General features: G+C 37.2%; 1 protein-coding gene across 1 annotated transcript in view; it reads left to right on the forward strand.

The window, feature by feature from the left end:
- The window catches only part of STK3 (serine/threonine kinase 3), a 335851-nt gene that overhangs the window by 227766 nt on the left and 89765 nt on the right, over nt 1–18320 (forward strand). The window contains exon 9 of the mRNA XM_026454966.1: nt 7945–8137. Within this exon, the coding sequence (XP_026310751.1) occupies nt 7945–8137 (193 nt within the window). The remainder of the gene's footprint in view (nt 1–7944; nt 8138–18320) is intronic.

Consider the following 18320-nt stretch of genomic DNA (forward strand, 5'->3'; position numbering starts at 1 on the left):
GTCCCCTACCTTACCTAGCTCAGGTGAGACTTGTCATCTCCTTTGCCACTGGGTAAATTGTTTCTTGTCTACCTTTTTCCTGAGGATGTAGTCTTTCAAAATTCCCAATTTTAAGTGAAGGTTTCATTTCTACTTTGGAAAGAAACCAAAGACTTCCCTTTTCCCCTTTATCTATTAAAATAGAAACCTTATTTAACCAGTAATCCCCCACCCCCATCATCGCATGCCTCTAAAGAAGCCCTCAAGTTAGATTTGACTTATTACCATAGCTCTGTTTTGAGCCCTAACTGTCTTGAAAACTCAGCTATGTATTTGTAGTATGTTTGTTACATTTATTATTCACTGTTTAATTAGCACCTTTAAGAGGTTTTAAAAATATTTAGACCACTATAATGCAACTTTTTGTATAATTGTTTCAAGTATATATTTTACACATTTTTTTCTGACGAATATTTTTTTCATGCTATAGCAGAATGCATATTCATTAGAATTTTCCAACTGAATGAAAGTAATTAAGATCACTGCTCTTATACTGATATTATACTGTTAGGTGATTGCATGTACAGTAAAGAAGTGTTTAATGTCATTTTAAGAAGCAAAATAAAATTAGAATATTTTCCATTTAGGACACCTGTTTAAGGAGTAGTCTAACTATCTCATCAAATAGGTATCCTAACTGAGAAAAATTCTATTTTTATATTCTAAACATTTTTAGAATATAGAAACAATTTTGTATTCTAAAGTATTTGTCTTTGGGACACTAATGACAAATTAGTCTCACAAATGACAAATACTTTTTATCCTTAATTCAGTCAATTACTGAGTATTTAGAAAATGCTTTAAGGTAGCAGTTATTACATGTATCTACTAGTAGATAATGCAAAATCTCTGATTATTTCTCAGACTATTTTAGCATAAGCCTGTCTTAGCAGTGGAGTAGGATTTCCTAATAATGTTTTCAAATATTTGTATTCCATGTGGATTTTATGATTCATAAACTGGATTATCATCAGTACTCTGTTTTGCATTCCTGGCACATGATGGCCACTGATTGAAAGTGCTGTTGTATTCCTTACTGGAATTGGCTGCTTTCTACAGTAGGGAAGCATCTGTTCTGCAGACCTTTTTCTATAAAGTATCAACATGTTTTCCCTTCTGCTTTTCTTTTGTGAGGAATAACAGTATATGTAAGTGGAATATAATTTTGAAAAAACATAAATGTTTCATTATAAAAATATAAAAAGTATCAAATGAAATTATAATACTAATCTAAAATATCAAGAATAAGTTAAGAATTTTAAAAAGTAAAAGCTGTGGCTTAAAAGTTTTCAACACCATCACCAAATTATAAGTGAGTTTTCTAATTTTGTTTAACTAGTTATTCCATCTGTACTTTATTAATTTCTATTTGTGTGTCACCCTCTCATTAGTGAATTGAGTGTTCATGCTATTTTTATTGCTATTTTTTACTGTCAATTTGTAAATTAGATTAGCATTCTTTAGCAAATTGACTACGTAAGTAAAAATAATATGCAGTAAGATCAATCCCTTCCAAACTTAATTCAGTGTTTTTACAATTTTATCTAAGCCAATTGTGTGAATCCAGAGGTTCAGGCCTTATTGTCCCTTTGTAGATTCAACTCTAATGTAGAATATAGGGAGGCTAAAGACTATTTTATACCAATCAGATGTTAGGTTTCTTGTTAAGTTTAATGGTCACAGCTTTGAATCTCACAAGGATAAGAGACAAATGACTCACACATGTAAAAACAGACTTAGTGTTTTGGGAATAAACTGGTTGCAACTGTGATAAAATAAGATATTCAACCAGCAGATTTGAAAAAGGAACTGATGTAAAATCATCTTCATCTCTTTACTTCGGAAAATGAAACATGCTCTTGCAAACCTGTAGTGTAAGTTAAATGGGGCTTGAGAAATGCTTAGATAGTTTAAAAGCCTTAAATAATTAGAAGGTAGGTCTTAGGTTTTAGAATTAGACCTTGCTAGAATTCTTGCTTCTCCACTTATTTGTTGTATGACCTTGGACAAATTATGAAACCTATTTGAGCCTCAGGTTCCTTTGCCTAAGAGGATTAATAGCACCTCTCAGGGTTAATAAGATAATTTTTTTTTTCCTTTTGAGACGGAGTCTCACGCTGTCTCCCAGGCTGGAGTGCAGTGGCGCAATCTTGGTTCACTGCAACCACCACCTCCCGGGTTCAAGTGATTCTCCTGCCTCAGCCTCCCAAGTAGCTGGTATTACAGGCACGTGCCACAATGGCCAGCTAATTTTTTGTATTTTTAGTAGAGATGGGGTTTCACTATATTGGCCAGGCTGGTTTTGAAATCCTGACATCAGGTGATCCACCCACCTTGGCCTCCCAAAGTGTTGAGATTAAAGACGTGAGCCACTGTGCCCAGCCAAAAGAGAATTAAAGAGACCTTAGCATAGTGCTTCCAACTCAATGATAAGTATTTTTTCATTATTAAATGAATGATCAACTGAATAATTCTAGTTATTAGCCTTATTTCCTGTTCCAAAGTATAATATCTTCAATAGCCGTTCTATGTTTTATAATAATAACGTTATGTTACTATAACCTCATAACATTGTCCTTCGTTCTGTGTTTTGGCATTACCTCATAATGAGGGATTTAACATTCATTCAACAAATTACATAAAAAGAACAATACTTTTTACCAGACATCAGGAATACAACTGTAAACAAGATCGGGTTACTGCCTTTATAGATTTGAGAGTCTAATGGGGGATTTAGACAAGGCAAGTGGATAGACAATTACAGTACTGTAAAATCAGCATAAGCACAGAGAATACAGAGGGAATACAGAGGCATGACACGTAATTCAATCTTGGGGTGTCTGAGCTGAGAAGGAATGTGTCTGAGTTTAGTTTTAATGTAAACAGTTGTAAAACACTCCACCCAAATATATCTACCTGTGTTAAATATATAGTCTACTCATCCTTTAAGAGCTAACTCAAGTTCAGCCTCCTCTGTAGGGCCTTCTTCACTTTCTAAAGGCAGAGTTAGAGGCTCTACTCTTGGTATTCCCATTTTACTGTCAACACTTTTCTTATAGCACTTAATAGATTGTCCTGTAACTTATTGTTCACATGGTAATAGATTTCTCCTAGATCACAAACTCCCTGAAACTGAAATTTCAGGAATGAAACTATCTTATTCATCTTTTGTATCTCCAATGTCTTGTCTACTACTTGATGTGCAATAAATGCTTGTTGGATGATTAATAAGTGAAAATATAAATTGATTTATTCATTAAATAAATATTTATTAAGTACCTACTGTATGCTAGGTGTTTTAATAATGAGGATTCAGAAGTTAAAACAGTCTCTTACCTTCTTTAGACTTACATTCTAGTGGTCATGAAGGCCAGGTATAGACTGTGAAGAATACAGAAGAATAGAAAATGATGGCGGCTTTAGTTTAGATTGGTGGTCAGAAAAAGCTTCACTGAGGAGGTCACAGCTAAATAGAGACCTGAGTTAAATAAATTATCAATCTGGTTTATGGATGAGCATTCCAGTCTGATAGATCAGCCAATTTAAAGACTTAAAAGGAAGAACATGCTTAGAATGCTCAAGAAACAGCAAAGGAGGTCAGCCTGGTTAGAGCTTGGTGAGCAAGCAGGAATGTGATAGGAGATGGGATTGGCAGATATTACTAGATGGGATAGGCCAGATCACATTTGGACATGATAAAGGTTTTGGATCTTATTCTAAGTGTGATAGGAGGCCAAATGCAGAGTCCTTAGCAGGAGAGTAACATGATGTCATTTGTCTTCTGGAGAGATCAATCTGCCTATGTGAGTGAGACTAACGGGGCAAAAATGGAAACAATAAGAACAGTCAGTAGGCTATTTTCATGCTCCAAGTGGGAGAAGATGGTGGCTTGGACTAGAATGTACTGCATAATTTGTATGGGACTCTTTGGGAATAGAAGGTGGTGATATAAGCTTTTAAAATTGTAAGCTTGCACCTCAAACTTAAGCATTCAAGTAGATCAAAATTTAAACGTAATTTAGGTACATGTATGTAGTAGAATAATGGGCTAAGAAATAAAAGAACTTGTTTCTTAGTCCCAGATCTACTTTTAAGTAGGTGTGTGACCTTAGGGAAGTCTCTTTATTTTCTATGGACCTCAGTGTTTTCAGATATAAAATGATGGTTTGAATTAGTTTCTCTCTAACTGTAAAGGTCCCTGATTTTGTAATTCCATGAAGAAGTCAATATGTATTGAACGTGTCAACCTAAATAACAAGGACTCTCTAAAAGAAAGTAACATTTATTTTAGAATAGGGCATTGCAGTGCTAGTATAGGTGCTATAGTAAATGATGTGTATATTCGGGGGGTAAAGGAAGACGAAGGTTTTTAAAGGAAAATTGGGGAGAATTGCCTAATTGTTTTGAAATCCTTATCCTTGTGCGCCAGTCTGTGGTTGGATAGGCAGTTGCTGGGTAGATGTCCTCGCAGTATTTTACATGTAAGATTGCAATGGCCGTTGTGCAAAGTGGTGGTTTTGGCAGAGTCTTTTGTGATAGCTTTTGCTATCAGGCATTTATGCATGGCTTTCCCTTGCTCCATTTGTCAGGGTTGGTTTTTGTTTGTTTTTTTTGTTGTTTTAAACAGAAATGTTTTCATTTTGATTCTGACAACTTTCACAAATCCTTACTGTGTTTTGAATACTAAATGAAGCACTTTAGTGGATTCAGAGGCACTCAAAGACATTCTTGTCCATAGGGTACTTACATTTATAAAAGATTTTGCAAAACGATTGCTTGCAATATGAGATCATAAATTGAATACAAAAGTGTATAATGCAGGTTGTAAATTCTGTGGAAGTTTAGAAAAGAGAATAATTAACAAAGACTGAACTAGCCATGGAAGTGGTAGATACTTGATCTGAAACTAGGTAGGATTTAGTTAAATGGATAGAGGGGAAGGGCGTTCTGGATAGAGAATAAGACATGTACACAAAGGAAGTCTTTAATGAGCATAGCATCATAAGAAGTTATGGCAAGAAGAGATTCAGTTAAAGTCCAGCCTGCCTGTATTGGAGGTTATATGAACAATGGGAAAATAAGATTGGGCCATAGAAGACACTGAAATCTAGGCAGAAATGTTTAGCTTTAATGAAGGCAGGAACTGGGAGCCATTGTAGATTCTTCCGTAGAATAATAGAAATAGTATTCAAGAAAGGTTAGTATAATGCCATGTCCTTTGAGAAAGGTGTGATACTACCTTGTTCCGGGTAGCATGCAGGCATTTTGCTTACCTTTTTATTTAATCATCAATCTTTGGGGACAAGGATCCTATGCCTCATAAGTGATTTGAGCCAGGATTTGAACCAATGTCTGCCTGACTCTAGAAAGTTAGATGGGAGAGTCCTCAGTCAGGAAGCATTAGCTGCAGTAAACCACCTATGAGGTAGTGAGGATTATACCCAGTAGCAGTGGAAATGGAAAAAGAAGACATGGAGCTAAGAGAGAATTTTTAAAAGAACTACATATATAGGGAATGAAAGAGAAAATAAATGTAAGAAGATGTTGAAGTTTTATGTAGCAAGCGAAGATTACCATGCTTTGTGGTGATTGTTGGGGATGGAGACAGATAGGAGGGACTAGAGAGACAAATAATATCTGATTTGGGACTGTCAAATTTTAGATGTCATTAAGCATTTACATAATAAGTAAAGACATAGGAAGATTTCAGGATTTGAGACTCCTCGATGTATTAGATTGTTGAAGGCTTGAGAATGAAGAGGTCTTCTAAAAGAGAAAGGATCATGAAAGAAGTGCAAACGACTTTGAGACATAATGCCCAAGCTTATCATGTAGGTTTAGGAAGAGGAAAGGTATCAAACAGCTGTCCAACTATTGTTATATTATACAACCCAAATTGCTGAGACTCAACATTGATGTTCTCAGATTTGCATTGTCAACTCTGCCAGAACTAGATTTTACTTATATGTTTCTACTAAAAATGGAATAAATATAAATGAATTTCAGTACATAATCAAGTTTTTCTAAATAGCCGATTCTTTGGTCCTTTCTTTCTTTTTGAAATGGGGTCTTGCTCTGTCACCCAGGCTGGAGGGCAGTGGCACCATCATAGCTCACTGCAGCCTCAAACTCTTGAGCTCAGGCAATCCTCCAGCCTCAGCCCATCAAGTAGCTAGGACTACAGGCACACCACCATGTTCAGCTAATTTTTAAATTTTTTATGGAGACAGGGTCTTGCTGTATTGCCTTAGGCTGGTCTCAAACTCCTGGCCTTCTGCCATTATCAGTTGGTCTTTCAGACAGGATTTGTTAGTTTATTTTTATGACCTTATTCCAGTATATCTTTGGTGAATGTTTTAAAGAGCACTTTTAATTTGTACTTATATTACTGACTCAATTCTTCTGTGAAACATTCAAAAGCTGGGATTTGACAACAAAAGAAAAAAAAGCATAGGCAACAAAAGAAAAAAAACTGATAAATCAGACTTCATCAAAACTAAAAACTTACATCAAAAGATGCTATAAATGAAGTAAAAAGCACACAAAATGGGAGAAAATATTTGCAAATTATATCTCTGGTAAGGAATTAATATCCAGAATTTGTAATAACAACAGAAAAACCAAACAACCCATTTTAAAATGGGTAAATGGATATTTCTCCAAAGAAGATATACAAATGGCTGATAAGCATGTGAAAAGATTGCTCAACATCACTAGTCATTAGGGAAATGCAAATCAAACTACAATGTGATAACACTTCATGTTCATTAGGATGGCTATTACTTTTTAGAAAAGCAAGTGTTGTCAAGGACATAGAGAAGTTGGAATCCTGTGCATTGCTGGTGGGAATGTAAAATGGTATAGCCACTGTGGAAAACAGTTTGGGCACTCAAAAAATTAAATATGAAGTTACCATGTGATCCAGCAATTGTACTTCTAGGTAGATACCCAACCAAACTGAAAATAGGGATTCAAACAGATAGTTGTAGGTCAGTGTTCACATTAGCACTATTCACAGTAGACAAAGGTGTCAACAATCCAAATAGTCATCAACAGATAAATAGGAAAACAAAATGTGGTGTATTCATACAGTGGAGTATCATTCAGCCTTAAAAAGGAATGAAATTACACAACATACCACAATATACCTGAATCTTGAATGCATTATGCTCAGTGAAGTATATTGTATGATTCCACTTACATGAGGTATCTAGAATAGGCAAATTCATGAGTACAATAGTAATTATGAATTAGTACTATGGTATGAATAATAGTACTCATGAATTTGCCTATTCTAGATACCTCATGTAGGTACAATAGAGGTTGCCAGGACTGGGGAAAGGGAGGATGAAGAGTTTTGTAAATGTATAATGGTGATGGTTGTACAACACTGTGAACATTCTTAGTGCTATAGAACTGTACACTTAAAAATTGTTAAAATGGTGAATTTTATGTATATGTATTTGTATATTTTGCCATAATTTAAAAGAAAAAATTAATGGCTCTTGTACAAGGTTATAGACATCATTATGCCCGTTATAATACAAAGTGTCAATGTGTTCTGTCTTAAAGGTACTCTCTTTTATATATTTAGTTGTTTTCGTCACCATATTCTTTGTTATGCATTTGTTGATAGTTCACTTATCTTAATCCTTATTTTAAAAGCAACTAGCAGCCTTCTGCTTCATCAGTTTCTGTTGCTTGATCTTTAATTACCTAAAGCTTTAGGTTATTTTGAATAATTTTTGCTCTTAAAATAACATTTGTATGTATGTCTATATTAAAATCAGTACTAATCGTATTTTTATAAGTATTAAAACTATAATGTATTCATTCTCTTGTTAAGAATTAAGAAATCCACCTGTCACAGAAAAGTCTTCCCTCATTGCAGTATTTTGCTTGCAGGATGAAGATGAGCTGGATTCCCACACCATGGTGAAGACTAGTGTGGAGAGTGTGGGCACCATGCGGGCCACAAGCACGATGAGTGAAGGGGCCCAGACCATGATTGAACATAATAGCACCATGTTGGAATCCGACTTGGGGACCATGGTGATAAACAGTGAGGATGAGGAAGAAGAAGATGGAACTATGAAAAGTATGTGACTTTTTTACATTGAATATTTGTTTTCTAATTTGAAAGGATACTTTTATAGGAACCAAGCTAGTTCTGTGTTACTTTTTATAGCCAATTGTGGAAAATTTTGTTTCTTAGATTTATGTAACAATAAAAAAGAGTATGGCACAAGTCAGCTTTTTAAAATTGTATTTTAATATAGCAGAAAGCAACACATCTTCAACTTAGAGATATGGAACTTTTTTTCTGTTGAAGGTTGCTAACCCATAGCTTAATTTGCAAAGTATTTTAGAGAGAAAAAGATAATGTTCCTAATTTACTTTTCAGCCTTAAAAAGGAATGAAATTACACAACATACCACAATATACCTGAATCTTGAATGCATTATGCTCAGTGAAGTATATTGTGTGATTCCACTTACATGAGGTATCTAGAATAGGCAAATTCTTGAGTACAATAGTAATTATGAATTAGTACTATGGTATGAAAAGTAAATGTTCCTAATTTACTTTTCCAATTAAAAAAGTGAACCTAAAATTATCTACCAGTAAATTCAACAGACTGTTATTTTGTGTTGTGCAAATTATCAGTTAAACCACAATGACAGAGCAGTGCAAGCTATGGGAAGAAATAAGGTGGGAAAATAAGAAACACTAGAAAGAAGGATTAAGAGACAGGGATGCTCATACAGAAGATTCAGTTCCATGAATATTTACTGCTGCTTATCATATATGAGGCACAGTGCTGGGGGTGCTGCAGTGGCTAAAATGATGATCAAACTTTCTCTCTGACCTCTGTTGCTTACAGAGTGATGACAATAGGAATGCTTTCACAAACTAGCACTTCTCTTTTTTAAAAAATAGTTTTTTTTTTTTTTTTATACTTTAAGTTCTAGGGTACATGTGCACAACGTACAGGCTTGTCACATATGTATACTTGTGCCATGTTGGTGTGCTGCACCCATCAACTCGTCAGCACCCATCAATTCATCATTTATATCATGTATAACTCCCCAATGCAATCCCTCCCCCCTCCCCGCTCCCCATGATAGGCCCCAGTGTGTGATGTTCCCCTTCCCGAGTCCAAGTGATCTCATTGTTCAGTTCCCACCTGTGAGTGAGAACATGCGGTGTTTGGTTTTCTCTTCTTGTGATAGTTTGCTAAGAATGATGGTTTCCAGCTGCATCCATGTCCCTACAAAGGACGCAAACTCATCGTTTTTTATGGCTGCATAGTATTCCATGGTGTATATGTGCCACATTTTCTTAATCCAGTCTGTCACAGATGGACATTTGGGTTGATTCCAAGTCTTTGCTATTGTGAATAGTGCCGCAATAAACATACATGTGCATGTGTCTTTGTAGTAGAATAATTTATAATCCTTTGGGTATATACCCAGTAGTGGGATGGCTGGGTCATATGGTACATCTAGTTCTAGATCCTTGAGGAATTGCCATACTGTTTTCCATAATGGTTGAACTAGTTTACAATCCCACCAACAGTGTAAAAGTGTTCCTATTTCTCCACATCCTCTCCAACACCTGTTGTTTCCTGATTTTTTAATGGTTGCCATTCTAACTGGTGTGAGATGGTATCTCATTGTGGTTTTGATTTGCATTTCTCTGATGGCGAGTGATGATGAGCATTTTTTCATGTGTCTGTTGGCTGTATGAATGTCTTCTTTTGAGAAATGTCTGTTCATATCCTTTCCCCACTTTTTGATGGGGTTGTTTGTTTTTTTCTTGTATATTTGTTTGAGTTCTTTGTAGATTCTGGATATTAGCCCTTTGTCAGATGAGTAGATTGTAAAAATTTTCTCCCATTCTGTAGGTTGCCTGTTCACTCTGATGGTAGTTTCTTTTGCTGTGCAGAAGCTCTTTAGTTTAATTAGATCCCATTTGACAAAAAATAGTTTTTTAAGATAGTGCAGTTAACATTGTAGGTCATTGTGATTTCACAATTATAGGGAAAAACAAATTTTCTCTTAGCACCAACTGACCTTTTTCTTCCTGTCCTGGTCCTACCCTAGTCCTGTGTGGTTAGTGTCAAAGTCTAAGCAAGCACTAGGCTGCTTTCCACTGAAGAGTGTTGCCTCTCAATGGTAGAAAAGCAGAATTACATGACTTCTAGCATTGTAGAACCTAGAAGACTGTAAATATTCAAGTAATTTGCTGGTACTGCAAAATGGGTACCAGAATTTTCTCTCAGATACTTCCATTTCCTTTTTGCCCACCCTTTTCTTTTTGCTACTCCTCCTGTGAAGTTTGACCCACAGCTTCAAGTCACGTGGCTCAGTACTGCTGCTTTCTTCACATTTCCTAGTTCTGTGTAGCCCATTATGGTTGCATATGTACTTTGGATAGAGAGATCATGAAGCACAAAATGTAAATAGATTGCTATGTTGCCATAATCCTGCGGGTGGAGTATGAATTTTCTATCTCCTGCCATCGGTGGGTCTTCTGAGCCTTTTTCCCAGAAAGCAGCCTAAATCTTGGATTTCCTGAAATTCCTAGTGGGGCATCTGACTAGAGTAAGTTTTCTGCATCCGTAATGTGCCTCACTATACTGCAGAGGATGGTCTTGTGGCCTCCAGAACCAGCCAGTGTTAGGGTACAAGTGGATCACAAAGATTCTGTGGTAAAACAGTTAACACATTTTTCATCCATATGTAATATCAGTTTTCCATAAGCTGATATAATTTTTTAACTCAAATTTTATGATTCTTTACAGATCAGTTAGATCATGAGTGCTGTTTTGTATCTTTAGGGAGTTACTGAGCTCCTTATGAAGCTGTATAAACAACTTTTCATGCAGTCATATAGTTGAACATCAGCATATATATAGTAGTTAAGAAAAATGAGTCTTTATAGAATTGAATTCATTTGGATTGCAGTGTATTATGTTTCAAAGAAGAGAGAGCAATGATGAGGTTTCCAACATCATACTTTAAAATCACACCACAGATTTCTACACATTTTGTGTATGACTTTTAGGTTTGACATCCACAAAAATCAATATATGTTATAATTTTGTTGTAATTGAATATATAGGTATGACTTTTTGTCACAGAGGTTTTATTGAAAGCCCATTTGAAGTTGAGCAGATAGTGGTTTTTATAACTGCAGTTGTTTTATGGACCTCGGCGAGTTTTAAATCCCATGAGCCAACTTTCTTTGTTTTTTGTTTCTGCAAGTTAGACATCATTCTGTAATGTGGGACTTCAGTGTTTCCAAAATTCTAATCAAGTGATGTTAGTATAACCCCTAGGGATTGTCATATTGTAGTATGGTAGTAGTAAAGAATGTGAAGAAGTTGCTGAGGGAAGACTTAACTTTTTCTGAAACCACATAATTATTGTAGTTTTGTTTTTCTCATGATCTAAATCTTTAAAACTTCTTAAATTAGTTGGTATGAGGTCTCAGCTTATGTCACATCAGTCAAAGCCACATTTGCTAATGTGTCTGTAGCGTTTTTGTTCCCTAATAAGATGATAGCAGTATATTATTTTTGTTTTTCTAAAATCTCTACAATAGGCCCTGGTATTGTAGGTATAGGTACTGAAGATTTTGATTTTCATCTCTTTTCCCATTGGAGTTTCAAGTGAGTTGCCTGATTTAACATCCTTGTCAGTTTAAATTATGTTTACACTTTCTCTTTTATACCTTTAACCATGAAGCTAGAAATTATGGGCCTATTTTCCTTACCTCTAGGAAGGAAAATTACCCACAGACCCTTTGAAGGGAAGCGGAGAAAAAATGACAAAAAATGTTTTAAAATTTGATCTGCCTTTTTGAAAATGGACATGGACCCTATGGGCATGTCCCAAGAATAACTTTCTAAACCTATTTTTAGCAATGATGGCATCACTTTTACCCTCCTGCTCCCGGTCTTCCTATTCATATATCCATAAGGCCTCCTCATTCCCCAAGGAATGTCCAGGCTTCAGCTGTGTCACCAAGATCCTTCACAGTCTGGCACTAGCCAGTATTTACATGTGGATCTCTACTTCTTCCTTACGGATTATGCTTTATCCATACTAGTCTGTGACAGTTGGAATTCTGAATGGTTGACACTGGGTTTAAGCAGGTTGGTTGTCAATTAAGAAAATCAACTTGTAGGATTTCTTATCCTGGAGTAGATTAGAACCAGGTCAAGAATCTGTGTCATCAGATTGATGGGGTAGGAGAGATTATTTCATCATGAATGACTCTGGGAGAGTAGTAGCTTCAGCAAAGACAAGACTGGAGCTTTTTCGTTTGTTCAGCTCGGTTCTACTCATCTTAGTTCTGTTTTTATGGAGGAACTTTCTGATCTTACAGAGCTGTGGCTATATTGGTAGCACTAGTTGCCCTGGAGGGAAACTGTATCTTATGGGTATCTGAGGAAGAGCCATACTTTCCAGCCAGGTTTTTATTTTTCTTGTGTGTTTCTGTTTTTTCCCCAGATAAGTTATGAAGTTTGTCCTGGTAAGAATGCTGTATAAATCTCCTCTGCCACATAATAGTACATGCTCTTGGAATATTGGTTTCATGAATGAATACTAATTACAGTAGAGTTAGAGTCAAGCTGTGTGTGTGTGTGTGTGTGTGTGTGTGTGTGTGTATGTGTGTTATAGTAGAACTAAAGATACATAGCTCTGGAAGCTAAGAGAACTTTCAGGTAAACCTCCTGCCTTAGTAAGCTACTTTCTTTTCAAGTGTTCTACCATCCCTACTTCTCATTTCATAGAGCACACCTTCTGAAAATGTGTTCCTTGAGATACCCAATTTGGTGAAATTCTCTGATAAATATAGATAAATAATATACAATAATCAGAAGTATTTGGGAAATGCATATTTATCCTAGAGATAAATTATTACAGAACTACAGTATATATTATGAACTTATTAAATGCAAATAGTACAGGAAGGAAAGTTTAAAAATTACATTACCCAAGCTTTCCTTCACTTATTTGACCATGAAAAGCTTTTAATGAGGAACTTGTCAGTGATTAACATGCTGTGTAATAAGTATCTGAGAAACACATTTTGGGAAATGCTATCATGAGAGCACTCTAGTTCCCTGACTCTAGTTCCTAGTCTGCTTTCTTTTTATTAGCACACCCTCCCTTCACTTCTATATCCAGCTTAGAGGCTATATTTCGTTGCTTCTGCCACTCTCTTATATTCTAAACTCCTCTTAGAGGCTATATTTCATTGCTTCTGCCACTCTCTTATATTCTAAACTCCTCTGCCCTAATATCTTGTCTTTTCTGCCTCTCCTGGAAAACTTTGATATGGTCCAGTCTCTGTGTTCATCTTCTCTGCATCTTTACCCTGGCTATTGAGTGCTGCTGGAGATAATCTTCCATCTGTACAGATGAGGGCTACCAGATCAAGACCTTCTGCCCCATTTGGGCCCTCAGAACTTTCCTGGAAGCCTGTGTTTCTCGGTTCAGCAATTCCTCATTCTACAGAGTGGCTAGTTTAGATCTTCACTACATCTCTTCTTGCTACCTCCCATCTCAGTTTCAGTAGATGACCTTGCTCCCTACTTTACAGAAAAAAAATGAAATGTTATAATGAGAGTACCTGGAGAAGTTGTATAGGTGTTTTAAATGTGGTCTTTGGAATAAGGTTGAAAAATTAAGTCATTCTTAATTTCCGTTTCTTCCTTCACCCTTCATGGAAGTAACATCTCATCAGTTCTGCCCTCTAAATATCCCTATCCTCTTCTCATGATCTCGGCTTGCATTTCTTTAGTGTAAGTCCTCATAGTTTCTCACTTGTGAGGCTTCTAAGCTGATCCTCTGCCTCCAATCTTCATTCCCTACCCACCATACAGATTTTAGCACATTTCTCTTCTGCTTATGACCTCCCAGTGACTACCAATTGCTTATAGGCTAAAGCTCAACACCAGTTAAGAAGCAGTATATGCTCTGGTTACTACTTACCTTTCTATTCCCTCTTCATCCTTCTTCCAGCTTCTCAGCTCTTACAGAGCTTTTTCACCTTTGGCCTCTTGCAGTGCCCAAATTCTCCTGTGGGATTTATCCTTCTTTTGCTAAATCACATTCATCCACTCAGGCTCAGTTAAGAGGTTGCTTCCTCTGTCAACTCCAGGTTAGGAATAAGTGCCCCTCTAATAGGCTCCCATCTCACCCCAAGCTTTCACTCTTACAGCACTGTCATGCTTTATTGTGAGCATGTGCTTTTTGTTCATTCCCCACTGTATTTTTTATACCTAATACAATACCTAGCACTTGGTAAGAGTTCATGAAATGTTTTCTGAACAAATGGTGTGGTATAGTAAAGAGCATGGGATGTGAAGCCAAATCATTAATTGTGTTACTTAATTCTGTCTGAGTTTCAGTGATATGTTTTGTCTCTCTGTTGTGTATATGTGTGCAGGTGTGTGTATTATGTAAATTCAAAACATGCCTAGCAGTGTTTTAAATATAGTTGATGATCAATAAAGGATAATATTCATCTATCCATCCTATTAATTTGTCCTTGCAACAACTTGATAAGAGGGAGCATCTGGGAAGCCCCAGGCATTGCCAGCCCTGCTTCCCATGCAGTGAGAAAGACCATATCTTCCTGGGACTGGAGATGGTGAGCCGTCGAGCAGCTCTGTTCTTCCCACGGCAAATTCTTACCTCCACCTTTTCCTGCCTCCTCCAAGACCTTGCTCCATCTCTCTTTTTTCAGTAAGCTAGCCAATGGGGCTTCTATAGACAGTGATGATCTCCAAAATGAACTGAGTAGCATCAACATGATTAAGGGGGGTTTGAATGGCAAGATAAGCAGATGCTAGAGAAGTACTCAGTGCACTTGGCATCTCCTGACCAAGAGTATGTTTGATAATATCTATTGATATGACTTGAGATGAGAGAACTGTTTTCCACTGTTTGTGAAATTTGACGTCTCTTTGAGAAAATGAGTAGAGTGTCGTGGAAGTATAAAAGAGTACATTTACATTTTATTTTATTTTATTTTTGGAAAGGGAGAAAAAGGTGAATTTCTCAGGTTATAGCTGTTATTAATTGAGCTCCTACTGCAGGCCGAACACTGTGCTCAGGACTTTATATGCGTTATCTTATTTACTCCTCACAAGGATCCTGTAAAATAGCATTTCACTACCATTTAGCACTAAGGAAACTGAGACTTGGGAATGTTGTCCAAGATTTTCATAGCAAGTAAGCAATATACTGGAACCAGTATATAGACACAGGGTTGACACTAAAATCACATCACTGTTCTGGGGCCAGTGAGCTCAATGTCCTTCTTGGGCAGGATTCTAGAACATTTAGGAGTCCTTTAGGAAAGATCAGGATCCTTATAAGTCAGCATAGATTCCTGAGAAGAAATCATATCCGAATAATATAATTTCCTTTTTTGACAGCATTGCTAAACTTCAAGGTCAGAGAAAATGCAGAGTTTGAATATTGTATCTTGGAATATTAGAAAAGTATTTAACAAGGTCTTTCATGATATCCTTGTAGACTTTATGTAGTGTGACCTAGCTGGTGGTCCTGTTATGAGAGTGCAACAGTTATACTCAAATGTGCTTATATCAGTGAGAGTTTACTGGAAGAAACAGAAACTACTCTAGGTATTCCACACACAAAGAAATTTAAGTCAGAGATTGTATTCATGTGTTCTCATATTGCTTTAAAGAACTGCGTGAGACTGGGTAATATATAAAGAAAAGGGGTATAATTTGCTCATGGTTCTGCAGCCTGTACAGGAAGCGTGGCTGGGGAGGCCTCAGGAAACCTACAATCATGGTAGAAGGGGAAGGGGAAGCTGGCACGTCCTACGTGGCTGAACACAAGAAAGAGCAAAGGGGGTGGTGCTATACCCTTTTAAACAACCAGATCTTGTGAGAACTCAACCACGAGACAGTACTGGGGAGATGGTGCTAAACCATTAGAAACCACCCCCAGGATCCAGTCATCTCCCATCAGGCCCCCCTCCAGCATTGGGAATTAAAATTCAGCGTGAGATTTAGGTGGGGACATAGAGCCAAGCCATATTAGAGATGTAGATGTTAAGAAAATCAATGGAAGGCTAGAGGAGAAGACTGTGTAGCATAGGCTTCAGGAGTGACTCCCACAACACCACAAAAGTGAGCATATAAGGAACAACTACTACTGCCACAATGAGGAATAGCAATCCAGAGGCTGCCACTGGCACTGTTGAGTTCAGTAATACAGATTGAAATAAACCATCATTGCTATTTAGGGATTAGAAAGCTACTAAATATTACTGCAACCACTCCTCAGTACCTGTGAATCTGGTGACTAGATGCTAGAATGCTGCTGTAAATAATCAAGTCTCCATGACAGGGCTTGCAAGAAGGAAATAACTAAACTAGCAGACACATTGCTTCTGTTTGTTTTTTCCACCCTGCAGTTGTGAAAGAGTACACTTACCCAGAACTCTAGTTGCAAGGAATTCTGAGAAATGTGGTGCTCACCTCTCTAGCCTCTATGATACAAAGGCTCACCAGAGGCACATGGCAGTGGTTGCTAAATTTCGGTTGACTACAGTGTTAAATAATAAATCGTTTACAAGAAGATTTCTCATTTTGTGATACAGAACCTCGGCCTCAAGTCCTGGCTAGCTCAAAATTTTTCATAGAAACTTGGATGAAGCTATAAGGTGAAGGTCCATCAGAATTGCAAATAACATGAAGTGGAACAAAATAAAAATATGTTATAGGATAGAATGAGGATCCTAAAAGATCACCACAGGCTGGAGCAGTGGGCTTGATTTACAAGATAAACCCTGGTCTTGGGTCCAAATAACTAGCCTTACAAGTATTTGTAACAGTCAGTCTTCAGAGATACTGGTCTGAAGACTGGAGCAGGGCTTGGGCATCTCTGCTTTTAAAATATATTTTTTAAAATTTAAAAACTCTACAAGAGCTTCTGAGGGGCAGCTAGGACAGATAACCACTTTTTAGAACAAGGAAATAAACAGCTTCCCTCTGCTCTCAGGAGCTGGGAGCTGGAACTCATCTGGAATATTGTGTTTAGAACTTACGGGAGTATTTAAGAAGGCTGGAGATACACTGGAGCATGTTGAACAGAGAGGCAGCTGGATGGCGATGTAGGTGGAGACCATGTTGTGTTAAGAATGGGTGGAGAGGCCAGGCGTGGTGGCTCATGCCTGTAATCCCAGCACTTTGGGAGGCTGAGGCAGGCGGATCATCTGAGGTTGGGAGTTCGAGACCACCCTGACCAACATGGAGAAACCCCGTCTGTACTAAAAATACAAAATTAGCTGGGTGTGGTGGCCTGTAATCGCAGCTGCTCGGGAGGCTGAGGCAGGAGAATTGCTTGAACCTAGGAGGTGGAGGTTGCAGTGAGCTGGAGATTGCACCATTGCACTCCAGCCTGGGCAACAATAGCAAAACTCCATCTCAAAAAAAAAAAAAAAAAAAAAAAAAGAATGGGTAGAGAGGCCGGGCGCCGTGGCTCATACCTGTAATCCCAGCACTTTCAGAAGCCAAGGCAGGTAAGGTCAGGAGTTCGAGACCAGCCTGGGCAACATAGTGAAACCCCATCTCTACTAAAAATACAAAAATTAGCCAGGCATGGTGGCATGTACCTGTAATCCCAGCTACCCAGGAGGCTGAGGCAGGAGAATCGCTGGAACCCAGGAGGCAGAGGCTGCAGTGAGCTGAGATCGTGCCACTGCATTCCAGCCTGGGTGACAGAGCAAGACTGTCTCAGAAAAACAAAAAAAGAATGGGTGGAGAAATCACCAGTTATGTTTAGGTTGTATATTATTTACTTTTATTAACCTTTCATAAATATTTATCATTTCTTAAATACTGGGTTAAATAATATTTACTAAATATACATTTTAAAAATGTCTTACCTGTATGTGCCTGTAGTATTTATTGATTTTGAGAATTTCAGAGTTTATTTTGGACAGCACATATATGCAGTTTTACTTAAATAGTAGGAGAAAGCAAATGAAGTTCTGCTTTAGCTTTTTAGGAGTTACTCTGGAAACAGATACTAGATATTCAGTGGCAGTTTAGGAGAGATACCAAGAAAGGAAGGCTGACTCTGCTCCCTGGTTCATCCATTGTTCCTAGACAAAATTGTGAAGTGTGAGGCAATTTGTTTTGTTCTGAACATCTACTTCCATGCCGTATTCTTTGCTTAGTAATATCTTTCTCTTAGTTCTCATATCCTTTCCTTCCTTCC

Source organism: Piliocolobus tephrosceles, chromosome 7 (genome assembly GCF_002776525.5).
Source record: "Piliocolobus tephrosceles isolate RC106 chromosome 7, ASM277652v3, whole genome shotgun sequence".
In the NCBI taxonomy this organism is placed as follows: domain Eukaryota; kingdom Metazoa; phylum Chordata; class Mammalia; order Primates; family Cercopithecidae; genus Piliocolobus; species Piliocolobus tephrosceles.